The 25,135-nt window shown below is 52.6% G+C and overlaps 10 protein-coding genes across 10 annotated transcripts; 5 read left to right on the top strand and 5 right to left on the bottom strand.

Moving 5' to 3' along the window:
- Positions 1–376: 376 nt before the first annotated feature.
- Positions 377–568, top strand: CABS01_14673 (uncharacterized protein; the record flags this gene model as incomplete). The annotated part of the gene is made up of 1 exon (XM_060548011.1): positions 377–568. The coding sequence occupies one exon, from the start codon at positions 377–379 to the stop codon at positions 566–568; it is 192 nt and encodes a 63-aa protein (XP_060393128.1).
- A 457-nt stretch (positions 569–1,025) lies between these two features.
- Positions 1,026–1,965, bottom strand: CABS01_14674 (uncharacterized protein; the record flags this gene model as incomplete). Its single annotated transcript, XM_060548012.1, has 3 exons — positions 1,026–1,282; positions 1,363–1,507; positions 1,570–1,965. The coding sequence occupies 3 exons, from the start codon at positions 1,963–1,965 to the stop codon at positions 1,026–1,028; spliced, it is 798 nt and encodes a 265-aa protein (XP_060393129.1).
- Positions 1,966–3,776: 1,811 nt separating this feature from the next.
- Positions 3,777–4,184, top strand: CABS01_14675 (uncharacterized protein; the record flags this gene model as incomplete). Its single annotated transcript, XM_060548013.1, has 1 exon — positions 3,777–4,184. One exon carries the CDS (start codon positions 3,777–3,779, stop codon positions 4,182–4,184), a length of 408 nt encoding a protein of 135 aa, XP_060393130.1.
- A 432-nt stretch (positions 4,185–4,616) lies between these two features.
- CABS01_14676 (uncharacterized protein) lies at positions 4,617–7,010 on the bottom strand (the record flags this gene model as incomplete). The annotated part of the gene is made up of 5 exons (XM_060548014.1): positions 4,617–5,789; positions 5,850–6,061; positions 6,138–6,566; positions 6,619–6,726; positions 6,788–7,010. 5 exons carry the CDS (start codon positions 7,008–7,010, stop codon positions 4,617–4,619), a joined length of 2,145 nt encoding a protein of 714 aa, XP_060393131.1.
- Positions 7,011–8,980: 1,970 nt separating this feature from the next.
- CABS01_14677 (uncharacterized protein) lies at positions 8,981–10,100 on the top strand (the record flags this gene model as incomplete). The annotated part of the gene is made up of 3 exons (XM_060548015.1): positions 8,981–9,003; positions 9,059–9,437; positions 9,531–10,100. 3 exons carry the CDS (start codon positions 8,981–8,983, stop codon positions 10,098–10,100), a joined length of 972 nt encoding a protein of 323 aa, XP_060393132.1.
- A 1,179-nt stretch (positions 10,101–11,279) lies between these two features.
- Positions 11,280–12,044, top strand: CABS01_14678 (uncharacterized protein; the record flags this gene model as incomplete). The annotated part of the gene is made up of 1 exon (XM_060548016.1): positions 11,280–12,044. One exon carries the CDS (start codon positions 11,280–11,282, stop codon positions 12,042–12,044), a length of 765 nt encoding a protein of 254 aa, XP_060393133.1.
- A 1,500-nt stretch (positions 12,045–13,544) lies between these two features.
- Positions 13,545–13,828, top strand: CABS01_14679 (uncharacterized protein; the record flags this gene model as incomplete). Its single annotated transcript, XM_060548017.1, has 2 exons — positions 13,545–13,625; positions 13,691–13,828. The coding sequence occupies 2 exons, from the start codon at positions 13,545–13,547 to the stop codon at positions 13,826–13,828; spliced, it is 219 nt and encodes a 72-aa protein (XP_060393134.1).
- Positions 13,829–14,946: 1,118 nt separating this feature from the next.
- On the bottom strand, positions 14,947–16,434 carry CABS01_14680 (ribosome biogenesis protein Sqt1; the record flags this gene model as incomplete). Its single annotated transcript, XM_060548018.1, has 1 exon — positions 14,947–16,434. One exon carries the CDS (start codon positions 16,432–16,434, stop codon positions 14,947–14,949), a length of 1,488 nt encoding a protein of 495 aa, XP_060393135.1.
- Positions 16,435–17,439: 1,005 nt separating this feature from the next.
- CABS01_14681 (uncharacterized protein) lies at positions 17,440–18,546 on the bottom strand (the record flags this gene model as incomplete). Its single annotated transcript, XM_060548019.1, has 1 exon — positions 17,440–18,546. The coding sequence occupies one exon, from the start codon at positions 18,544–18,546 to the stop codon at positions 17,440–17,442; it is 1,107 nt and encodes a 368-aa protein (XP_060393136.1).
- Positions 18,547–20,160: 1,614 nt separating this feature from the next.
- On the bottom strand, positions 20,161–24,423 carry CABS01_14682 (uncharacterized protein; the record flags this gene model as incomplete). The annotated part of the gene is made up of 2 exons (XM_060548020.1): positions 20,161–23,299; positions 23,348–24,423. The coding sequence occupies 2 exons, from the start codon at positions 24,421–24,423 to the stop codon at positions 20,161–20,163; spliced, it is 4,215 nt and encodes a 1,404-aa protein (XP_060393137.1).
- Positions 24,424–25,135: the final 712 nt, after the last annotated feature.

Raw genomic sequence — 25,135 nt, forward strand, 5'->3', positions numbered from 1 at the left:
GGGGAGAATTAGTTTAAGGTCGAGTTGTTGTTTCAAGAACTTCTAGCCGTCGAAGCCTCATGGAAGATAGGAAGCCATCTTCAACCACGAATAGTGACCTTCAATCAATTCAAAAACCACTTTTCACCAGCACGCTGAGCGTCACCTTGTTCATATTTAATCATGATGATGAGCATACAAGCCAAAATCTCGTTTCAAAGTCTGCTCTTCTGGCGCTAAGTCTCTTGGTCATTGCTTTACTCGTGTCCAAAGTCCCTAAACAGACAGGCACTAACACCGAGCATAGCGCACACAAGCAAACTCCTTCGAAAAGCGCGATCCGCAAAACAGCCATTCCCTTTTCTCCTGCAGCTGCGTCGACGAAAAGACTCGAACAATGAAGGCAATGGTCTGTAATGGTAACAGTGGCGCTACGGGCATTGACTCTCGTAAGGATGGTGAGGTCTTTAATGGTCTTATAATGAAGTTGACAATGTCGGGTACTGGCCGATCTCAACTCCAAGGTCTAGTATGCCGAAACCGGTTAGAAACACAAACGGTGCAATCTTCAGATCAACTTCTGTCTTGACAAATAACCCCACTTACAATCAATATGATGATCGCTTCTGCCTTTGAGATGCACGAGAAGACTATGGAAAGCCATTGCTTCACGCTGTCAGGCCTCGCCGGTCAGGCCTCGTCGGTTAAGGGATAGCTCAAGGGGCATGAGGAGGGGGACCAAGCAACAAAGGAGCAGCTTAGGTATATATAGAGCGCTAGTAGTATACCTCGAGGGAAGGGCAGATTTTAGTAATTCATCTTTTAGACCCTAATAGCAGTTAGCCTCTGTGAGCTTCTTCCCTGTGTCACACACCTATTGACACACGCAGATCAGCTTCCCTGATGGAGCCTCTGCGTCTACAACATCAAAGGTTCGCGATGATTGATACCCAGCGGCACGTGGTATTCTGTTCATCATGAGAGTGGCATCGATTCATTCGTCCTTCAATCTGAGCCTAGATGTAAGTCTTATTTGCTACCTGCTTCTAGTCCTGCTCGGCACTTGGCTTCTTATCCCCGCCTCCCTCTTCCTCCTTGCCATTCTCTCCACAGTCTTTCTTACAGTCTTTCTTTTTTGCCCCCAACCACGCAAACGCAGTAGCAGAAACCCCGGCGCCCCCCTGTATAGCTCCGTTGACGACCGCGGCACCGTAGCCAGCCGCACCGGCGCTTTGGAGGGTAGCAAAGAGGCTCGGCGCCACCACGTTCCCGATTCCGGCTTGGATGCCCGCTGCCGTAGAGCCTATCGACCCGAAAGAGTCAGTAATCAGAACTTTCAACTGCAAAGATTGACTATGCCTCGAGTTTGAGGATATCACTTACCGGCGACTATTCCCTGCGAGCCAAAACCCGCAAGTCCCAGGGCTGGTGCAGCGACAAGAGCTGGTGCGGCCAAAACGACGAGACTGCCTGCACTCAAGCCATAACATACAGTCGTCCCGGGGTTTTCGCGAACCCAGTCGGCGGCCTCGAAGGTTCCAGATATGTTAGCGGCATGTATACCCTACTTAGATGCATGCTTCAACGCACCTTTCTCAGTCTTGATGGCTCGTCGGACTCATCTTCGCTGTCTTCCGGTGGTGGTGGCTCTGTGTCTTCTCCGCCGACCCCGCGAAGTAGCTGTTGGTTGATGATACCGGGCAGAAGCATTTTCGACCTCAGCAGGCCGACAGCTACCACCTCAGCATAAGCCTTTCCATTCCTAAGTGCCTGCATCGCGCTCTTGATGTCTTTCGGTTGTTTGCAGTGGTGATTTAAGGACAGGGTCTTCAGCAAAACAGATATTACGAACGAGGGTCTCAGTTTCTTTGTAAACTTGATGCCTGGAGGGAGTAGCCTCAATCCCCAAACATGCTCCCAACGCAAAAACATGTGAGCGTCATCGGTCATGTCGGAGGCCAACCAACGTTTGGGGGTTGAAGACATGATTGGTGTGTAATTTTAGCATCCCTTTCTGCACTCCCAACTCTGAGCCTTCTCAAAAGTGAGATTTGGCTGCCTATCCGTAATGTTCAACCCCTTTCGTCATCGAGAGGTTTTGATGAGTCTCTAGTACACCAGGTTGAATGATATATGCATCTATCTCGGTGCCTACAATAGAGTTTTCTAACTCTTCAAGCCTGCGGAGGGAGCGAGAGTCTTCTTTGGAGTGTCCAGTGCCCTCCCGCTCACAATACCTATGCTATTGGTCTGTCGACCCCCCAAGGCGCTTAGCAAGACCATAAGCGCCGAGCCCATGTAACTTCGAACACACTCACACACCTGCGGTTGAAAGCAGGATCCAGATTGTTAAAAGCTGCTTGAAGCCATCAACACTGAAGGCTGTTAACAGTATCGTGAACAAAAAAAAAAAAAAAAAAAGGATTTACGGCTTCATTCCTGTAGTGATTGATTAGCACGAGGTCTCTTGAGTATAAATAGTCCTTGTTTGCACCAACTCCTGAATTGAACTTTAACTAGATCAACTGCACCTCAAGGTCTTCTAACAAAAGCCTAGCCAGCCAAGGCACACAAACAACAACGCCCTTCTGCAGTTCATTTTACCTTACTTATCTGTCGACGAGTAGCCTTTTTGCTCCAAATAAAGGAGACCATTGCAAGAATTCTTTAGTCCACCGATATCACTGATCAAATCAATACCGCAATATCACCTTGGGAAAGCAATCCCCCGTTCCTCGCTGTGCCGGCTTTGACACCCGCCCCTCCATCATCCACCCATCACGTCTGTCGAAGTCTCCATTTCGTCAACAGTCCAGAGTTAGGTTCACATCTTCCACCCAGAAAAGCATTCATTTCGCCCCCGCTATATAGCCTCCGCCTACATCCTGCAGCTTCGATCGGCCGAACGTCACTAAGCTAAGTAGTGGATAATAAGACGCTGTTGGAGTTGCAGGTTGGTCAGCTCCCATTTTCCCTTATTTACACCTCTTCCGCAACTCCATGCACTCCATCACTGCCCATGTATATACTTACTTCCCATGACTCCCCCTTGGATCTTCAACTCTAAGTTCACGGCAGCGACCTATTGCCCCTATCACCTGCAAGTGAATGCGCGTGTCGATGCCCTCCGAACTCAATCATCCACACCCTGACACTCATGTTGCGACCTCCGGTCTCATTCTGGTTGTTGTGAGCGCGTCACACACAATTAGTCATGAGTTGTGCGACCTCAAAGCCATGCCTGTATGGTCAGCTCCATAAGCTCTTCATCACTTGCTTAGTCCTCTATCTTGCATCCTCAAACCCTTTTCTGGTTGTTTATGAGTGCTTCACTCATATTTGTGCAAGTATTTTGCACTCTCTAGTCCCTTTGTGCCTGTTTATGAGTGCATAAATGAGTGTCACTCAATTTTACGACCTTCGATCTCAACGACATCTTCGGAAATGCTGAGCTTCAGCTGGTATTCACTTACAAAATCGACAAGTAGTGATGTGAATAGCCTGCTTCATGTTTCCCTGCCGGCACATGCCCGTCTACCCGGTCCTTCTGTTGGAATCTTATAAAAGGAGACAGCTTCTTTCTTCAACTCTCTTCCTCAGACTTCTATATTTCATCACAGAATCCTAGATTACACCTTGGCTGACAAAAAGCAGACACCAACTTGAGCCCCTTTCTCGGCATTACCAAAACACAAAGGAGCATCACACACCCTCAAAAGCCTACAAATACCACAAATCAACCATTCCAAGCTACCATCTATATACCACACTACCCCAAAACCCTTCCAACACACACCATGGCTGCTTCCCTGACCATTCTGGAAGTCGATCACGCTATGGCGGACCTTGACCAAACTGAGATCTGCCAGCTCAAGGACGCTCTGGACCGAGCTGAAATTATTCTCAACCGCCTTGAGGAGCTGAAAGATGTCGACCAGACGCAGATAATCCAGCTACAGGCCCATATCGACGAGCTGGGGGAGACGATCGTGGCCTTACGAGAGGAGAACAGTTGTCTCAAGGAGCAGAACCAGGGCATTCTCGGCAGTACCCAAGAGCCCTGCCAGCCGGTTCAGGAGCCCGAGGATGTCGCTGTCGATCTGGAAGACTTGAATATGGATGACGCCGTTAAGGACGGCTACCTCTCTGTCTCTGACAGCGGATTCGAAGATGTTAGTTCTGAGACCGGTTCCGATTCTTTTTGAAGTTCTCCATCAAAAGTAGTAGCTTAGAAGCGAAGTAGTAATCTAGTTTGGGCATTCAAGTCAAGTTTCTTCGGGACATCATCGGGAATAGTCGGTGAACGGGAATGAGTATGAACGCCTTAGTGGTAGATAGAGTCTTAGCGAGGAAAAGTAAGAGGATATGCCGCTCAAGTATAATTCGAGAGTTTAATAAGAACTCGCAATTTCGAGTGGTCGAACAAAGTTTCTTTCTGAAGCTTGGAATTGCAAATAGTTTTCAGGAGCAACAGACATCGCTGTGCTTAGTGGAAAATCATTTACGTCTTTTCTTAGAAGAATTGATTAGTTCCTGAATGGCAACCTGACTTTCGAAGCCCTCCATGTTAAGAAGATCCACCATAACCTACGAACTTTCATCGTGCACGAAGTACTAGACCACTACCGAAGCAAACATCACCTTCCAGGGTGATGTCCCGCCTGCCGCCCAGCATGATACCCTGATCCCTCATCCCCAAGCGTGGGACTAACGTCACCAGGAACCCTCGGGCTGACATCGCCGACCCTCGGGCTCACTTCACCAACCCGCGGGCTAATATCGCCAACTCTTGGGCTAGCCGTGGCATCGCTTCCCATCTCGACCGACGAGCCGCCATACCGCGGACTACTCGGCATCTCGCTCGCACTAGCTGGAACCTCGAGCTCCGCAGCATGGGCATGTACGTCGCGTTGGTGACCAGGCGACGTCGGCGAGTCGAGGAAGCCAGGCTTCGGTTCGGGAGAAGAGTAGGGGGTATAGCCAGGCAGCTCCGACATGGCACTCTGTCGCGACACCTCTGTGCCAGCCGCCTCATGCGCCTTCCTTTTCTTCTTCCGCCGGAGAAACAGGAACGCACCGAGTCCCACCAACGCAATGGCAGCAACACCGCCTACAACTCCGCCTGCGATAGCACCCTTTGATGGACCACCAGAATCCGGCTGGGTAGTCGATGAAGCAGATGAAGACGGCGATACCGTGCTGCTGGGCTCTACAACGAGAGTATACTCGGGCGTATACGCCGGTCTCCTCAGCGACGGATCAAAGATGTACTGCAAATAGACATCACTCCACGCTCTCGGTGCCTTCTGACTCGCACCACCCGACGACGTCCCACCCACGGCAGCGACAACCTGCGACGGCACGGGCGCAAGACGCTTCGCAGCTTCGGTATCATATCGGCCCGTATAATTCTGGCTCGCGAGCGAAAAGATCTCAACGGGCATGTGTTCGGCGCAGGTATTCACATTCTGCATCCCCCCGTCGTTCTTGGTCTGCATACCGCCCACGATGAGCAGGTTCTCGCCGACGGCGTGGCAGGTGTGGCCGTACATGCCGTCGGCGCGGGTGTGGACGAGGATCCAGGTGAAAGTCGGGAGGGTGAGGACCCAGATCTCTTCCGAGGTGATGTAGGTCGCGTAGTTCTCGACGCCGGCGATCATGTAGATGTTCCAGGAGGATTTATCGGCGGCGGGGACGAGGACGGTGCAGATGTCGGAGCGGCCCGTTGGTATGTCGGGGAGGCCAAAGGTTTCTTGGCGGAACCAGAAGCCTGTTTCGATATCATAGATGTCTACGAAGGAGAGGTTTGTCTTTTGGGGGCGTGTTAATTAAGGGGAGCTGCCTAGGGGTTGAAGGGAACTTGCATTGACGTTTCCTGCGTTGGCACCCTCGATGCGAATACCGAAAGGCGTTGGGTCTCGCGTGGTCTGGCCGCCAATATTGACAATGATCCCCTTTTCGCCAACGGGCACGTGAACCATTGCGCCGTTCATGCGCGGGCCGACGTATGTCGGGACAGAAATGTTGGTGAGCTTCGGCTGAGAGCGCTCTGCGGTATCAAGCTCGAGCATGCCTTCGAGGACTGCAAGATGTCAGGCCTCGCTCGATTCTTTCTCGCTGCTTAGATAGAGGAAGTAGGACTTAAAAAAAAAACTTACACCGAAAGTCAGCTGAAGCCGTATACGCAGTGTTCGCGGGACTAGATCTCCTCTGCACGTATCCCTGAAAGATGTAACTCCTATTCAACGTCGGCGCGTCGCAAAAGGCAGCAGCGCCAGGCCTGTCAACAATCTCGCCATTATTTGCCACATCAAAGTTGATCGACTTGGACCATCGCCCGCCGTCGACGTCAAATTCCCAGATGGCCGGCTCGGGTATATTCGGGTCGGCAATGAAGGATGGGTTGTTGGGGCTGTTGAAGGAGAACCACCCTCCGAGCTGATAGATCTTGCGGGTGGTTTGGGAGTACCATAGCGCGTGTTCGATGAGGCCGTTGGGGACATCGGGGCTCTTGAATATGGATGAGTACGGGCTGGTTTCCTGGTTTGTGAAGTTTTGTGAGAGGTCTAGGACGAGGAGTTGAGTATCTGGGGTGTGTTAGGACGGCAAGGCATAGGGCTCTGATGGTAGTATGCTCACGCATTCCCGCGTCATATTGGCCGGCTTCTGTGTTATAGAATGTGTTATTGTTCTTCGGCACGTACGTGTTGCCGCCATCGACGTAAACCTTCCCATCGGCTAAGACACCTACAGCCGGTCAGGTTAGACTTGACTATAAGATAGTAGAGTAAGAGGGGGCTAGACTCACTTGCATGTCTCCAGATGCGGCAAAAATGCTGCGAAAGGTCATACACGCTACTGTTGATAGTCGGCGCCGGAACGGACGTCGGAGCGGAGAACACGGATGATGTAGTAGAGGAAAGGAGACTTTCGGAAGAGCTGGCGCTGCTCGCGACCTGTCTAACATTCAGCTGACCGAGGACAGGCCCCAGAGCAGCTACGAAAAGCAACGCAAGCCACGGGACTTTCATAATGATAGTGTCTCAAAGGCACGCGAAGAACGATATGACGAAGAAGGCCAGAAATGCGGCCAGCCGGTCGACGGGGTATGGACGGGTATTTGCAGGAACACGGCGAAGAAAGAGAACGGGGGAGCTGGGGGTGTTGGGCTGCGCTTCATTCTACGCCGCACAGCAGCAATCAAAGAGAAGCATTGCAGACCACACCCCATGTTCTGTTAGTACCAACAGGTTTCGAGATGAAATGCTGAATTGGGAAAGCAGGAGGCGTTCATCCTCCAACGGGGAAGATTGATTGGATCTACGTGAAGACATGCAGGAATTGGGTGAGGCTCACCTCGGACTGGGGGCCCGTAAAGAGACGATTGACAGAGACACAGCATGGTACAACCATAAGATCTAGAACCCTCGTCGGACAAACAGCAAACAGGACGGGGTGGGAAGGGGGACACAGATACAGTCCCCCGGAGGCAGAGGTAACAGCACAAAGTCGATGGTTTCCAAGCCTCAATATGCCAGTCTCGGCCGGCCTGACCGGCGATCGAATCAGACTGTTGTCAGCAACGTGGGCTCTGTACCATTGGGCTGGCGTTGGTCGTTGGACCAAGGTGGTGATGCGATCGCGGCCCTCATTTGCCTACGGCGTAGGACGAGTGAGCTTGGCCCCCAATGAGATTCTGGACCGTGAGATATGCACAAAAGGTGCAGGGAGCCAGAGCCTACTTGCTTATAGGCACATAGTTTTGAGCTGACGGCCTCCACTCGGCAGGTAAGTTAGCTCAGTTGGGAGAAACCGACGCTAGAGAAGCTTATCAGCGATGATTTCTACAGCTACTTCAATGGAGACAAGTGAAGGTGATTGATGGAGGAGGGTATTCCGCGAGTTTGAATGAGAGGGTGTACGAGCCAGGCTGTGGCTTCCTCTCTCATGGGTGAGTTTGTGAGTGGAGGCTGAAGATGAGTGTTTGCTTGTGAAACCAACACGTCGTGCCTGTCCTGATTGGGATCTGGGCGGCTCGTGGATAAAACTGGTTTCATGTAAGAGCTTTGAGAAAGGAATAGGTAGGCGTGATGATAGTGTTCGATAGTCTCTTGAGGTGACTTGGTTGCATCAGCCTCTCACTCATGACGGGAGGTAAGATGAGTGAGAGTGAGTGTACGTGTATGTTGAGTGAAGCTGAAGAATCACAAGTGAAATCCAGCCACTTCCCCAACTCCCAGAATGAAATCTCAGCCTCCCACACCCGCCTGGATTAAAACCGCCGCTAACAGAACCCAGACCGAGCCTAAGAATCCCACAGTCTCCAAGTATCTGCGTCTCTTCTCTTCGTCCAGTCTCTCTCCAAGGCTCCAACAGGTCGGACCGCATCCAGCGCCGTACCCCGGTGGGATTCTGTTAGCGGGGCCGGGTCACCGACTTTACCGCAACAGACGAGAAACAACCCCGTCTCGCTGGTGGACATGCGCAAGTTTCCCATCTTCTCAATGCTTCCCCCCACCGCCAACCGTGGACCACCCCGCGTTCCCGGCCCAGCCGCCTGAGTCGCCCGTTAGGCCTATCCGTGGACCCTATGGCCACTTCACCAATCACATCTTACCGTTGTCAGATGGCACAAGATGGCACAGCGATCCGTCTTGCGCTGGCGTCCTGAAACCTGCTCACCTCCATGCCGTTTTGGGACTCGGTGGCAGCGGTCACAGGGCTGTTGCTTGTCATGTGCGACGGTGCAGCGAGATAAAGCTCACCCCTGCTCATTCGAATGGGCTTCTGCTGTCCTGATAAGAGGCGTGACAATCCCCTTTGGATTGAAGAGCTGAAGAAGGTCGACTTGTAGCTTCGTATTCATCCTACTTGTCTCTTGCGTCCATTCTATCAAAGTTGAGCTGCCGAGTCAGTTGAGAAAGCGCCCAGAACTCAAGATACCCTCATATTCAATAACACCAAACCAATAAAGGACCGGATCCTGTAAATCATCGCCAAAATGCCGGCCATTCTCTCTAACCTGTTGGTTCGCCCTCAGTAGAATTGAAGGGATAACCTATGCTTACAATGACTCTAGAGCCCCGTCAGTCGAGCACCAGCAACAATCAAAGCTCGCAACAACACAGCTTACCGCCACATCCAACTCCGTCCCCTCAACCGCAGACTGTGCCACCCATCTCGAACTCCTCGAGACATTCGTCACACTCCGCGACGCAGTCCACCTGCTCGCTGCCGACGCGGGCCAAGTACCCGAGCGCGTATGGGACCTGTACTGCGACCGCGCCGTCGCCCGTTTCGAGCAATGGACTACTAGCGCCGAGAGGCCGGCGGAGCAGATGCCGCCCGTTGACGTGCTCATGGCGTGGCACGCGCTGATGCTGCACCCGAAGGCCTACGCACGCTTCATCGAGCTCGGTGGCCGTCTGGGTCTGGATGGGATTAACTGGTCCGAAATTGTAAGTTCCACTGTACACTCGCACTGGACTCTTATGCCCCTAGTAGAAGAGAAAGGCGCAACTATGTCGGCAAAGTTTGCTAACCGTTCACAGTCGAGATCGTCAAACCTCGAATCTCTCATCGCCTCAATCGACCTCCCTTCCCTCCTCTCACCACCAGCCTCCCAGACCGGCACCTTTGCCCACACCTCCCAAACAGGAACAACCCTCTTCACATACCCTCTCACTGCAGCAATCAACCGCCAATTCTCCTTCTCCCTCAAAATGTCCTCCCACGCCTGGCTCCACAGCTCAAGCCCCGCAGACCTGCTGGCCGCGGCGCAAACCCGCTACGCGCAATTCTTCCACCTCATCGCCGCGCACCCGGGCACCGTCGTGGTGCCGACGCTCGACATTGACCTCGTCTGGCACACGCACCAGCTCGCGCCGGCGCGGTACATGGCCTACTCGAAGCGGATGACGGGGAAGCTGGTGGACCACGATGACGAGATCCCCGACGAGAGTCTGGCGGTGCTGTCGACGGATATGAGGGCGCTTTGGAGGGAGGCGTTTGACGAGGAGTATCTCCCTGCTGCTTGCCAGGAGGATGCTGGGTGTGGAGGCGGTTGTGGTGGTGGATGTGGAGGGGAGGGTGGATGCGGGAGCTGTGGTGCCATGAAATGAGCATGGAGGTTCGTTACGCTGACGGAGGGACGGAGCGTATGTAGACAACGGCATTGTATATGGAGTTTGCATCTCGGGCTGAATACCTACATGACAATCATCTTCAAGAGCCAAAAAGTTCAAAAGCGAAACTTCGCGAGCTGTGATTGCCTCGTGGCGGAATCGAACCGCCGATCTTCTCATGTCACTAATACTAGTGAGACGCTATACCACTTAGCCAACAAGGCGACTGTTTATTGGTTGTTGAGATTCCTGGGGCCGAGATCAAATATAAAGCTACGTGGAGCGGCCCCTAACCCCAGCCGTACATCTCCCGCCCCCTTGCACCAAGTTTCGTCCCGCATTGAAAGTTGCTGCTCTCTCGGAGCTCTCCATATTACACCTCATGGGCCATCCCGACACGGCCACCCAAGGCCGCCCACAAACGTCCCCGCCAAGCACGTCAAAGTCGTATTTTTCACCCGGGTTTCCATTCTTTTTCAAACTCAATTAGAATGTTTAAAAGGGGCTCACCTCGGCTCACTCAACTCCCCGTCCAATAACACGTCATGAAAAGGTAAGCAAAGCGCGGTATAACGGAGTATAACTTCAAATAAGACTCCCCAGTGGGCTCACCGAACAAGGGATGAACGTATAAGCAGCCCATTTTATAATGATAGATCATAGTTGCTCCGTCACTGCGGCGGCTACTGGCCAGGGTTTGACCTTACTGCCGAGGCACGGCTATCATTCCGCTGCTTCTAGAAGAGAAGGAAAGCAAGAAAGGTGCCTGGGCACAATTCGATGAGTACCGTGGAAGGCGTGGACTTTATCGGATTCGCCGCGTCGACGGCGCCGCCGCCCGGGGTTGACAGCTTAAAGGAGAATCCCCGAGTCTTAACTCGGATGGCCCAGCCCTATGCGTCGTGTATCTGTTTATAGGCCCCTCCTTAATCGTAGCCCCCCAGGTTTTGAACAACTGTATAAAGCAGCTTTCGTCGACGGTCTCTCCTCGTCATCTTGTCTCCTTCCTGCAGTATCCTCACTCATCCTCTCACCGGACCACCTTCGTTTTACACAACACCAAAGGCACACTTGTAAGGGCCGTCACTGTCTTTCCAGAAGCTCGAGAAATCCCAAAACTTCCCAACGCTCTTTGTTTCTCAAGAACCCCATATCCTCTCAAAAGACTCATACAAGATGCGCGCCTCAGCAGTCCTCGCCGCAACCTGCGCCATGTCCGTCACCGGTGCCGCCGTCCCCCGCGACGCCGCTCCCGCAGCCCACCCCTGGCTCGCCCCCGACGTTGCCGGCGGCGCCGTCCGCGGTCCCTGCCCGATGCTCAACTCCCTCGCCAACCACGGCTACCTCGCCCGCGACGGCAAGTCCATCTCCATGCAGGACCTCATCGCCGGCCTCGGCTCCGCCCTGCACTTCAACGAGTCCCTCGTCCGCACCCTCGGCACGCCCGCCTTTGCCACCTCCACCACCGGCAACGCGAGCACCTTCAACCTGGACGACATCGCCAAGCACAACGTCATCGAGCACGACGGCAGTCTCTCCCGCGCCGACTTCGCTGTGACGGGCGACGCGAAGACCTTCAACACGACGGTCTGGGCCGAGACCAAGGGCTACCTCGAGTCCGGTGCCGCCGCCTCCGACAACAAGGTCGGCGTCGCGACCATGGCTTCCGCGCGCAGCAAGCGCATCGCCACCGCAAAGGCGACGAACCCGTCCTTCAACTTGACGACCAGCCAGGTCACCGTCTCTCTGGGCGAGTCGGCCGTTATCCTCGGCACCATTGGACAGAGCTACACCGCGCCTGCTGCGCCGGTCGAGTGGTTGAAGGTCGTCTTTGAGGAGGAGCGTCTTCCGTTCAACGAGGGGTGGAACACCTCTGCCGATGTGATTACCACTGCCCAGGTCCTGGGTCTGTCGCAACTCATTGCTACTAGCAGCAGCTAAGCTTGAGCTCGTATGGTGATTGGGTTTAGGATAGAAATAAAATGCGTCATGTTTAACGATTTCAAGTCAATGTCCCAAAGTAACGATATCGCCGGCGCCGTCGTGAAGACTCAATTGTACTTGTGGAGAGCTCCACGATACTGTCGAACGAGTCCATGAGATGAATGCGTTTGGTGGACGGCAGTCCTCAAGTTCCTCGGCATCTGCCCACGGTGGAGGGTCTCCTCGAGTGTCGTGACTCGTGGACTGGGGATGGAGCCATGTTGAATGAAAAGAAAAAGGGGGTCTCGGCGTTGCATCCGTGCCTTCGTTTTCGCTCAAACTTTTCGGCCCGCACAGGGGCAATCGGAACAAACGTTGCACCGCATGAGAGACTCCATCCCAGGCCGGCACTATGGGCAGTTATGCACGGTCAATAGTCGGTCGGTCCAGACTGATATTGGTGTGGCATACCTCTGTGCTATGGAAGTCTTTATATACAGTCCTTCTCAAGCCTCGTGGGGATTGAGCACCTTTGCAGAAGAAGAATCGAGAGTCTATCATGACGAAATGTCATTCATGTTGACCGAAGACGTGCCATCTTGGTGATCGTTGTTTGCTAGGCGCAACGATGTATGGGGCGCCTGAACATTTGCTCGAAGAAGCGAACAAAAAAGGGAGAGGAGTAAGCTTGTTCCAATTGAACACTTCCTTCGCTGTGCCTGGATCAAGTTTCGGAACGTGGAGTTCATGCCCTAGAGGAACACGGCCGACGGAGGAAATGGTGAGGACGAGAGGTGAAGTCGTAGTTGATGACATTGGGGGAAAGCCGCTATTACGAAAAGGGAGCGGGACGCACCGCCGACCCCTCGGTGCCTTATGTACTACTACCTAATCGTGCTTTGCTAACCTAAGACACTTGGGTACCGTCGGTAGCTGGCAAACGGCGCCCAGTTGAAGAACAACCCCAAATCATGATTTTGACCATTCGCCGGCACAAGCTCACAATATCTCCATTCCATTGAATAAACAGACATAGTTGTGCCATAGTTGGCAAGGTCCACCTCTCCACTGCACATGGCCTATACACGGAGATTTTACTCCGACGTTGGAGGCAGGCAGGGAGCGGGAAGCAAATCGGACGGAGATCTGCGATCTAGTACCTTGGGGACCTTAGCGCCGTCCGGGAGTACCATCATTCCCCCACATCATGACGTTTTACGCCTCAAATCCTCAAGCTTCAAAGCCTCAAAGAGCTCGAGGACCTGGAGCTTCACCCCTCTTTGAGGAGGTTTGAGGCAGAAGCCAAGGTGCGAACTCACATGACGTCAACTCGAGTTCAGACCTCATGCTTCTGTATATAAGATCTTCCAACCCCCTTTCATCATTGACAGATTGATTTTGCACTTCATCAAAATCTGCACTGATATCACTTACTATCAACCATCCTACAACAAGTTTTGTCCCAAGATCAAACCATTTTCACTTCAGTCAAATCCTCAAAAACCACCAATCATCACCATGCCTCGCGACGGGTCTGGAGCCTCCGACAACAAGGTCGAGGAGACCCACGACGTTATCCACGGCGCTGGCGCCGTCAAGGTAAGACGACACACTCCTAGTTATCAGCCCCTCCAAGAGTAACGACTGATCACTTCGTTCATCAGGACCCTCACGTCGACCGCGCCGACAAGACTGCGCCTCTCCCTGAGCCTGAAAAGGGTCTCGCCATTGATGGTCTTGCCGCCAGCGGTGGCTCATTTCCTAAGGGAGAGGGTGCTGGACAGGGCGGACGATCCAACTAAACTTTGCGGAATGAATAAGTTAAAGGAAGAAGATGAGGAGAGGGGATGACAATCAGTCACCGAAATATGAACATACTGCATGTAGATGATGTTATTTGGTGACGACTACGATGAGGTAGTCTTAATGAGAATGAATTAATTCAAAGAGTTTCCTGCTTCCGTATACTATGCATTTGGTCCGCATCTACTCTTTCATGTTTCTGTGATGATTGAACACCACGATGAATATCAGTAAATATGCTGCCGTTTATCTCTTCAGGTATATACTTACGTGAAGGCTAAATATTCCCATCTATTATAGCGTTCTCAATTCCGGTACTAGGTTTCTGAGAAGAGGTGCTGCGATCTCATTGAGAAAAGGGAAGATACCAAGTATCGCGTACACTAAACAAAGACTATCAGGATCATCCATCCGATCAAACATCGCCGTCATGCATTGAAAAGCGGTGCCGGTAACTGGTTACTCACAAGAAATGATCGTGTCCCACGATAACCACGACCCTGCTAGCACAAGGCAAATACGCGGAAATTCCCGGATACCGAACACCATCAGAATGAGGACGAGTAGCTGATCGCTTCTCAGTGAGATCATCATACTGGTGGCTGTTCTGTCGGCCATAAACTCTGACGGCCAGCGTCGTCCGTCCGTTCCGTGATCGGCAAGTGCAAATTTGTAGATGAGAGTGGTGACTTCTTCGTAGATTAGGTCGGAGCGAGTGTTGGAGATGACAATAAACAACTAGCGATGGAAATGGGCAGCTTGATTAAGCTTGACAAAATTTGAGACGAACGAAGCTTTCATGTCTTACCCTGTCAATTACCGCATGTCAATCGCAGACAACACATTAGAAAACAGAGATAGGTAGTCACGTAACAGACATCAAAGGATTGCATCAAGACAGCCACATCAATGTATCAGTAATGCGAAACTCCAATTCATGAGGGGGACGTGGAATAGTCCACGAGTCCATATCATACCAGCGCAAAAGGCGCCTGATGTCCCTATTTTATCTATGCCCCTCCTCCCAAGCTCATCGTCATTTCCAAATTCCAACATGGTAAAAAGCAAACGCAGATCCTCCCTCGCCTCTCAAGGTCTCAGAGATGTGTTTACATCCTCAAGCCTCAAACACCAGAACGACACCATCATCACCAGCAGTGACAACCCTCTCTCCAGTCTCACCCTGCACGAAGCCAAGCACACCACCACCCTCTCCATCGCCCCGGTGTCCCTTCCACTCCTTGACAAGACCGCCATCCTGTGCCCTCAGATCCCACCGCCTCACAACACCATCCATACCACACGTCGTCAGCAGCCAGCTGTTCTTCACAAACTCCACCTTGACCACACTGAACTCTTCGTGCGCACCGACGAGACTCCTCCTGACGGCAAACCTCCTGCCAGCGTCAAACACGGTAACACTGCCATCAACGGACCCAGCAGCAAGCAACGTAGAAATCTGTCCCGGCCCGCCCGTCGCCGTCGTGAAGCTCAGCGCCTCGATCGAATCCGACGCAGTCTGCAGCGCCGCAAGAATTTGTCCTCCGCCTACAACGTCCGACGCGCTCTTGCTCTTCCCGCCCTTGCCGGCCTGTGCAGAACTCGCCAGCCTAGGCAAACTCACAATGCGGATCGCGCCACCGGCACCACCGACAGCGACCAACGTGCCCTTGGGATCCACCGCGACGCTGTACAACCCGCCCTCGACCACGAAGCGCTGGTCCTCGGCCGTCAAGCTCACCGTCGTCTGGCCGTTACTCTCCACCAGTCCCGCGGCCGCCGCCTCTCCCCAGACGTCCCACACGTACAGGCTCGCGTCCTCGGAGACGGTACAGAGGAAGTTTCCGTCGGGCGTCCAGGCGCCCGCGGTGACGGGGGCCTGGTGAAGCCAGTACGTCTGCACGAGCTGCAGGCAGTTCGCGGGGTTACCGCCTCCCGCCGCGATATCGATGGTGTATACCCAGACGGAGTTGTCGCTGGCGCCGATGGCGATGGTGTTTGGGTATTTGGGGCTCGGGCAGGCGGCTATCCAGTTGACCTCGGGGACCTCCTGCGCCTCGGCGATGAACTTGATCTGGACGCTCGCGGCCTCGGCGGTGGGGGAGTTTACGCGCAGGGCGTGGACGCGGAGCTTGCCGTCCATGCCGCCGCTGACGAGGAAGTCGCCCTTGGGGAGGGTGAAGGCCAGGGCGTTGATGCTGTCCGTGTGGCCGTCGATCGGGTAGATGAACTGGAGCTCGGTGGACTGGGGTTGGGCGGCGTCGCCGGAGAAGGAGGCGGGCAGGACGGGGCGGGAGGCGGCGGCGGCGGTGGAGAGGAGGTAGCCCTTTCCGGGGGCGTCGTCTGCGTCGCCTTCGGAGCCGCCGGTGGCGATGAGGGTCGGGTGGACGGGGTGCTGGGCGATGGCGAAGACGGAGTCCTTGTGGGCGTCAAAGTAGGCGACCGAGTCGTTTTGGAGGTTGATTTCTTCGTTTTCGTCGTCAGAGTCCATGGGCATGTCCTCGTCGTCGACGTTGACTTCCTCGCCGACCTCGTCGGCCTCGAGCATTTCGGGCTCCGACTCATGGCCGTCGTCTTGGGGTGTCTTTTCGTGAGGGGCCGACATCTTGTTTGTTTGTTTCGCTTGTGTTTGGTGATTGGGTCTTTTTCGTGTATCTTTCGAGTTGAGGTTTTTGCACTCTTGGACGTAATGCGCCGAATCCTCGTGATTCTTCTTTCGAGAAGAAAGGTAAAAGGGTATGACGTAGAAAGGAACGCTGGGTATCGATCCCTGATTTATTGCAGAGACAACAAGGGCGCAGAAGCAGGAAGACGACGTTGCTTTATTAATCGTCAATCGAGGGTTCCGGGTGCTTGATAAGCAGGAATTGCGTCGCGCGGGTCGAATTTTTTTGCAGCTTTCTTGGATGGCGGGGTGGCGGGGTAATTCATTCGCAGGTCGAGGGTGTCCACTGAAAACTGCAGGCGGTGAGTTCACCTGAGGTGGGAAGCCGGGGCCACCGGTTGCTGTAGCCCCCGGGATCATGGCGGTCGGTGTGACTCTTCACTGGCCATCGGCGGCACGGCGCTTGGCCCGGATGGATTCAATGCCCGTCACGGAGGTAAAGCGAATGCATAGCAGCTTCCCCATGTGGTTGAGTTTTGGCCTTCCTAAGCTGCTTCCAGCTATCTTTCAGTGACTGACATTCGTATTGTTGTGTGATTGACCGCGCGGCTCGCTCGTCACGGCGGCACATAAGTTGTTTCAACTCCTGCACCTTTCTCTCACTCTCACGCGCACTCACTTTCTCACTTACAGGCACTTGGCTATAGACAGTAACTTCAGTCTCATGATTAAGCCTTCAATTCATACGTCTCTAATCCAGGATATCATCTATCAACCTTACTCAACCACAGCATCGCAACTGGACGCTGCTATTGCCTCAAGAATACGCCACTTCATGAAAATCGGCCATCTAAACGCCACGCACGCTGGTATGAAAATGAAGCCCTACTACAATGATATATCCATCTCAAATCAACTCCCTCCATTACGACTTACACCCCTTCTCTATACCAAACTCTCAACGTTTCAGCAGCGCAGAGATCTTGACCGCGCCCATGACTACCATCACCTCCGATCATTATCAGCAGGCAACTCCGTAGGCCCCTCCCCGCTAGCCAACTCTACAGGCGGCTGGGGGTGTGTATACCCTTTGTATTGCGTGTGCCCTGCGCCTTGATGCTGGCCACCGGGGTTCATGAGGACCTTGTCGTTGTTGTAATACCCAGCCATGTCGGTCCCAACCATTTCCGATGCAGGCGGTGACGCCTGGGGATACTGCCCATTGTGCTGTTGCTGCGCGTACTGCTGGTTCTGGTACGCGTACGCGCTCTGAGACCCCATGGCCGACGACCCATCCATCTCAGGTGCTGTGGGCGTCTCAGCGGGCTTCACGCCCGCGTACCGGTGCTTCCGCCGCCTCCACCACAAGAACAGGCCCACGAGCGCTGCTATCGCGACGACGGGGACGACGACTGCTACAGCGACGATGCCGCCCGTTGACAGACCACCTGAACTCGCTCCCGATGTGGCGGCGCCGGTCGCGCTGCCGCTGGTGTTGTCCGCTCCGGCCGCCGTTCCAGTCGCACTCGCACCCGATGTCACACCGCTTCCCGCCGCCGCCGTTCCCGTTGCCGTTGCCGACGCAATTGATGCTCCCGAGGTCGTCTTGGGCACGAGATCGCTTGCCTGATACACCATCCTGATACCCCACGCGTTCACGCCATCACGGTCCGACATCGTAACAGCCTGCGTAGCCACCACACCATTGTCCGTCCGTGTAATATCAACGACCGTCGCAGGGCCCGCCATCCACGTGCAGAATTGTGTCTCCCACACGTTGGCAAGCGTCATGTCGTCCTCGACACACGATAGCGTCATATCTCCGCGGTATGGACAGCATGTAACGGTCGTGATAGAGCGCACACCGCCGTTGCGCGAGCACTGAGGTTGCGCGGTGTAGCCCGTGGGGCAGACGGTTCCGGGGGAGTAGAAGGCCGTGCTGGCGCCGTTGAACTTGTTGGGTAGGCATTTCGAGTCATTGTCGATGGCGTAGACGTTGTTGGTGAGGTAGATGCCCGAGCAGGAGGACGCTGGTGGCGAGAAGTCGGCCGTTTTGAGCGGGTTTTCGGGAAAGGTTGACGCGATGAATGTCGTTTTTGTTGAGAGCGCCATTTCGAGATGGGGTATATGTGGTGAACGGTCGTGAAAACTGGTGTCTAGATGCTCTCTGTCGACGGATGAATGAGCTCTGAGAGGTCGAGTTCGACTTCGACTTCGAGCCTGTCTTTGCCTACTCGTGTAAGACAAGACAAGGATGACCGCGTGTGGGTACTACTACACTGCGAGATCGAGGAACCTGAGATGAAGCGATTCGCAAACGACGGAAGGGGTCGCAATTGGTAAGTAATTGCAGTGAATGGCAGGCAAAAAGACAGAACAGAGGGAAAATGGGACACGATCAGCAGGGAGGCAGGGAAGCACTCGCTTTTCACAGAATCCTTCGTGCTCATCCATTTCCCAGCTCACACTCTCGCACTCACACGCCCCCTTCTGGGTCATCCCGTCCAGTCCGCGTCAACCAGTCAGACGGCGCCAATCCGACACCGCAACCGATGAACCCCATGTCTGGAACCATGGAGTCCCTGAAGTCCCATCGCACGAGACGGTGGTGGGTGGAAAGAGAAGGGCAGCATCCGTAAGGATTCAGACGGGCTGGGGCGGTACAAGCAGGGGTGGGGGGAGGGGCCAAGCATCTCAGGTACTGCAGGCAGCCAAATAACAGGTACCAGCAGTCTAGCACACCACCGCTTGGGAGGTAAGAAAAAAAAAGTTCATAAATTTGGATGTGACGCTAGGAAGAAGGGGGAATAGGTTAAAATGGCGCTGAACTGGAGCCAAGCGAAATCTCCATCGTCGCGCAGGCAGGCGCTGGGGGGAGTCTGTGAGGTGCCTTCGCGAATCCTTCGGCAGGGATCTGATGGCCGGGGGCTGAGCCAGCGGGCGTGTCTGCATCCGTGATCTGTGCCATGTTCCGTGTCTCGAATCTCTCGATCTAGACCTGCTGTTGTCGATGACAAACGTTCTGATAGATGTGCTGAGGCTGATAAGATGCTTCGGTGGTGTCTTGTAGAGGAGAAGGTGAAGCAGATTTGTTTGTAGAGGGACAGAAAGATGAGATGGCAAGTTGGCAACTGCTTCCCGTCCCCTTGTAAATACCCACAGAAATTGTAGCTGTTAGCTCACCCGTCAGATTTTGGCTCATTAGCTCTAGTGCGTGAGCACGGAAAATGAAATGAACCTTGGAAGGGATCCAGTGGTGGGTTCCTTTCCCAGTCATCCGGTTTCCGTGGCAGAATATCGAACGAACGAGACGACGCGCCCCGGCTTCTCCTTACCTTGTCCTCAATCATCCTTCGAATACCTATGGTGATGCCGCGCGGATAATTGGATGCCTTCCCCATGTGTTCTTCCCGATGTATCTGTGCATTGTAGTTTTTGGTGAAGAAACCCGACAGGATGGCGCCGTTAGAAATGGCAGGTACTTGTTCCAAAGCCCTATGACGGCGCCCCGGGCCGCGACGTTCTAAATCTTGGAGCCCTACTCCGCATCGTGAGCCTTACTAGAACCATAGTTTGACTTCAACAACTGGCAAGGGCTGCAATTCAACGATTATAGAGCATCAAGTTGCGCGTAGAAATTGATTATGCAGTCACAAACTATCCTGAACTCTTCGTCACATTACCTCATGACCTCGAAACATGAATTGGCCCTCAACCCTTGAAGCTTTACGCGCTCCCTGAGGTTGCCGTCTCGTCCACCCTGGGGAAGCTGAGTCCCCCCCTCCCTTCTTCCACGTGCCCTTCTCTGTGTTTTGCCAAAGCATCGTCCTTTTCCTTCCTGTATAATTTCAAGCCGCAAAACCTTCGCCGCGGTCTTTTATCCGTATCATCTTCCTTGCGTTCAGCGTTCGTTTCTTCGGTTGATTTTCCTTCCGCACTTGCTTCACGTCCACGCCCAAGAGACGCCTCGTTGATCTTTTGCCGCCCCCGCCTGGTCAGCTCTTTGGCGTTGACCTTTCCGACAATGAGAATGAGAATTATCAATGTACCCAAAAGGGACGGCCTATCGATCTTCTGCCGCCCCCACCTCATCAGCTTCTCCCGAATTTGCCGGCTGTTTCCATACTTGGCATTAACCTTTGCGACAGAAAGAATTATCAATAGACCCAGGATGAATACTCCAACAAATAGTCCAAACATTCCGCCGACAGTTTGTGCGTCAGGCGTCCCGCTCATGCTGAACATGCCTGTTGCAAACCCCAGAGGCAAGAATACGGCAGTTGTGTACGTGAAAAGCTTGACATCCTTGTTGTTCTGTCGGCTTTCTTCATTTGAGATGCTCTCGAGACCGCTGCTCACGTACTCGAGCTCTTTCGTAATCGACTCTGAAAGGGTAGAAATTCCCCTGAGGTTGCGATCCAGGTCTTGGATAGCCCGCCGGTTTGTGACGAGTAACTTATTCAGTACTGGCCTATAGCGACTCTCATCGCTGAAGGTCCACCGGGGCTGTTCGGCTTGACGATCCTTTTCTCGATTGAGCCAATGGTCGCTGATGGGTCTGGCTTTTGCGAAATCTCCGTGTATCATCTGCAAACGTTCCTGGAACTTGCGGAACTCATTGCTGGTGATTATGAAGCTGTTGTAGTCAATAGGTCCGCCGTCTTCTGGGGACGGAACGTCTCGTTCTTGTTTGAACATTTCAGAGCCTTGGAGCCTTTGAAGCCTCTGTTCCAACTTGTTTTTCTGTTTCCGCACAGTGCGCTCGGCCAATTCCAGGATATGGCGCGCGCTCGTAGCCATTTCGCTGATGATGTGTCCGAACAATATCAATTCGAGCACTCTCCGTTGTTCCCAAGGGCCTTTCTTGACTATCGAAGAGTGAACATAGTCGTCTTCGTGGTCTTGCTGCAGCAACTTGATCATCCCAGTCTGCACTTCATACTCCTCAGCCGGCAAATGAGGATTTGCCACCACAAAACGGCAGGTCCAATATTTGTCGAAAAAGTCGCCCTCGAACCGGAATCCCATTGCTACCTTTTCAATTTCGTTTCCGCCCCAAAACTCCCCATCCTTAACACCAGAGTAGAAGGCCATTTGGAACTCCGTTGTCCATATGTTCAGCGCTGCTATTGTTTCTTCGGTGAAGAAGTTGCTGTTTGTCTTGTGTCTGTCGAAGAAATGTTCCATCTCTGCTTGTTCACGTTTCTCGTTTGGAGCCAATGTCTTGGTGCAGCTTGAATTTTCCTCCGCATTCGTCGAAATGAAAGCCCAAAACCTCTTTTTGGCATCTTGGGTCTCTCTTTGGGACTTGATATCTTCCTCAAACGAATTCTCCGCGTTCTGCGAGTAGTAATCAACTGGGAAGATTGACAAAGGCCGCTTCTCCTTGAACGGCTTAGGCTCCTTAATGTCAATCTTGAGCTGAACGTACGCGTAGATGGCCTTTGCCGACATCGAAGTCTCTGTGTTTGTGTCGGCACCTGATCTATCTCCCCTGTCGACATTGGTCATGGCCGTGGTTTTGACGAAGAAATCAGGTTCATTATAAAGCCACTCGTCCTGCAGCTCCACGACGTTGTTGTCGTCTATCACATTGTTGAATGGGAGGTTGTGTTTCATCCAGTAGCCGTAACGATATCTTGGCCCCGTTGTCTCTGTCGGATGAACTGTTAGATCTCCCAAATGTTTCGAGATCCTCTCAACGGACTGGCACATATGCTCAAGGCAGCTGTCTGTGGACTTCGATTTACGATTCGTGTCGTCTTCGGGGTCCGAGCTAGGCAGAGAGCAGTAGTCTTTCCACAAGATGTACGGAACTTCGAAAACTACTGTCCAATAGTTGTCTCGGTCTCTCTCGTCCTCGTATATGGCTGAACTCTGTCGTTCATCGAGTGCTCCTGCGAAAAGTCCGTTGGAAGAGGAGGTACTGAGTAAAATTGATAAGGCTTGCTCAGTCAGCTCCTTTCTGGTGCGAAAGTTGATGAGTTTCCCATGCCGGGCCATTGAAATAGCTAGAGAAAATCTTCGAGGATCACTCCAGTCGGTGTCGTCATTCCCTTCATGGTGTTTCTGGCTGTCAAGGGTGTTCATCCATTGGATTTCGGCTTGCTCAAACAAGCCCTCTCCCATGGCACGGAAAAGAGCAACGTCTTTTGAGCGGAAAAGAAATCGGGTTTGAGTAGGACTTCGTTTCACGGCGATCATTCTCTGCTTCAAGAGAGAATTCTCAGTCGTAAATCTCTTGACGATGTTTTCCCGCAACTTATCAGCCGAATATCCACGCATCTTCTCGATTAACTCAGGATCATCCTTGGGTGAGGAGTGAAGCTTCATTGACTCCGCAGATCTTACTGCTTGCCAAATGAGAGCATGGTCTGTAAGATAGAATGTTTTGATCGGTTTTCCGTCGTCGCTGTCCTTGTAAGAGGGGAACGCGCATTTCCCGGACTTCTCAATCTTCTCGAGAAGGCGAATCCAGCTATTGTAAGCAGCCCTCGCCGCTTGAAAATGATCTTCGGGCATCTCCCCATCGATTCTTTTGTAAAAGTCCGCGGCTTTAATAAATTGGAATGGGGCTTCGACAAGTGATTTTCTTGGAAGCCAAAAATTATCTTCCCAGTCCTCGATTTCATCACCACTGGTCCAATAGTTAGGACAGAACGGATTCTTAGACAAGGCCGCTCTCTGGAAGACCCAGTTCATGTGACCCTTGCACACGCGCTCAATACGTCTTTTCATCATGCAGACATAAGACGATGCTGTAGAGAATAGAGGCCATTTGTCACAATCGCATATGCCATCTGGCAGTTCTGAATGTAAGAACTTGAAGTGGTCCAAGCCGAGAAGTAAAAACTGAAAAGCATAGCTTTGACACCCATTAGCGGATGTAACGCTATCAATTTGAACTACTTACAAGCTTGCTGCGTTGCTGACTCGGTGACCATCAACATCGCCGCAGGTGAGAGCAATCGCAGGTATTCCGTCAGAATACGCTTCAGACACGGGAATGCTGCAGACGGACAATATATATTCTAGGTTCCTCCTGAGGAAGAAGTCTAAAGTATCGTTTTTAGTCAAACTGACTGTGTCGTAATGGTGAAGAAGCTTGTCAGCTTCGATAAACCTCTCCCAGTCTGGCAAAGGATCGGAGTCTGAAGATGCGGTACATTGTTTGAGAGTATATGCCAGAACAACTAATACGGCCTGACGATCAGGATCATTGCCATCACTCGGAGTAGTGTGGTATATGTTCTCCTGGTCTGGTTTGAACAGTTCCATCGTATTGTGCTGATCCAAGACTTGTACATGGAGGACAAAGTGTTTGCCGGGAGTCTCAGGACTTTTGTGTTCCTGTGTGACATGGTTCTTTGCTTGCCCATGAAAAGTGGTGTAAACCGGCACTTGTGGTTGCGACGAAGCCTTATTGAAAAGGTTTCCCCAGGTCACGAAGTCTAGGTCCCTGATGAAAACTTCTAACTCAAGTGATAGAGTAGGCAAGATGTCGCTCGGGAATTCCTTGCTTTCGGATTGTGACGATTGTGTTTCGTTTGGGTGTATGATTTCGAATTTCTGGTAGATGGTGCCCTGAAACGCCACATAAGACACACGCAGCTTGTTCAAAGTCTTGCCTCGCATCGTCCTGGTGAAGGTGGGCCATCGGTCGTTAACAATGTCGTGGTCAGACTCCGACCCTGGCCACAAGGAGTCGATGCGGGGGCCGATCCCTCCGACCTTTTCGTCGCGAGAACGTTCGAGAAACTCTTCTAAGCGGGAAGAAACGTAGTAGGGTTCGCTCATACCCTTATCGTCGATGCATAGTCCTGTCTTCTGGCCTGGAAAATGCTGAGTGATTCGTAGTAACCGTCCAGTTGCACTCACACTCGCTGTGAGACCCTCGTCTCCGAAAGAGAAGAAGCTGTCACGCGCCATACCCTTCTTAGCAGCTTCAGCAATCAATTCAGAAAGCTCCTTAGACTGTTTGCCTGCCATTGTTGATGCACCTTCGGCCAAGCACAAGAAAGTATTAATCGGGAAAGGATAATCTGGTTGGGAGGAAGTTGCGATGATGAAAAGAGGAATACGCGTGCGATTCGCGGGTAGTAAGAAAGTTAGAAGAGGCTCCTTCGACAAGTTTGAAATGCGCTTCTCTTTGATATTAACGGCCTCCTTTCGCTCTCATAACCCATTTAAGACTAGGTAGATGTGGGATTCCGAAATATTGCTTCAGCTCGCCAAGCTACGCTGCATCGCGCCTGCATATATGGAGCCAGGATTCACCAAAGAATGAAACATGTTGTCAGATAGTTCCCAGCACTTCCAAGGAGATATATGATATATGACATGTCTCGAGGTGGGAATTCACTCAGAGAAAGCACGAAATTTGATAGCATGTGCAGGAGGATAGGGAAGTTTCAAGCCTCAAAGTTGAAGAAGCAGTCTAGCTTGCGATGCCAAGATGTGAAGGACCGCTTCAGCCAGTGACTTTTTTCTGTGTTCCCATAAACTTACGATGATAAACATATCACAAAACCCTAGGCATTGCAGCCACTTGCACTCCTACCTAACATCGAATTGCTCAGGCAGGGGCGACAAGTCATGTTTCAATCGCTGTCTATCACCAGTCAACTCCATTATATGCCGCTGGAGGTAGGGTTGGCATGTCGTGGTACATGAGGCAGGTTAACTGTGTTCAACCTTCCTC

This window comes from Colletotrichum abscissum, assembly GCF_030869225.1.
Source record: "Colletotrichum abscissum strain IMI 504890 chromosome Unknown Scaffold_56.1, whole genome shotgun sequence".
NCBI lineage: Eukaryota > Fungi > Ascomycota > Sordariomycetes > Glomerellales > Glomerellaceae > Colletotrichum > Colletotrichum abscissum.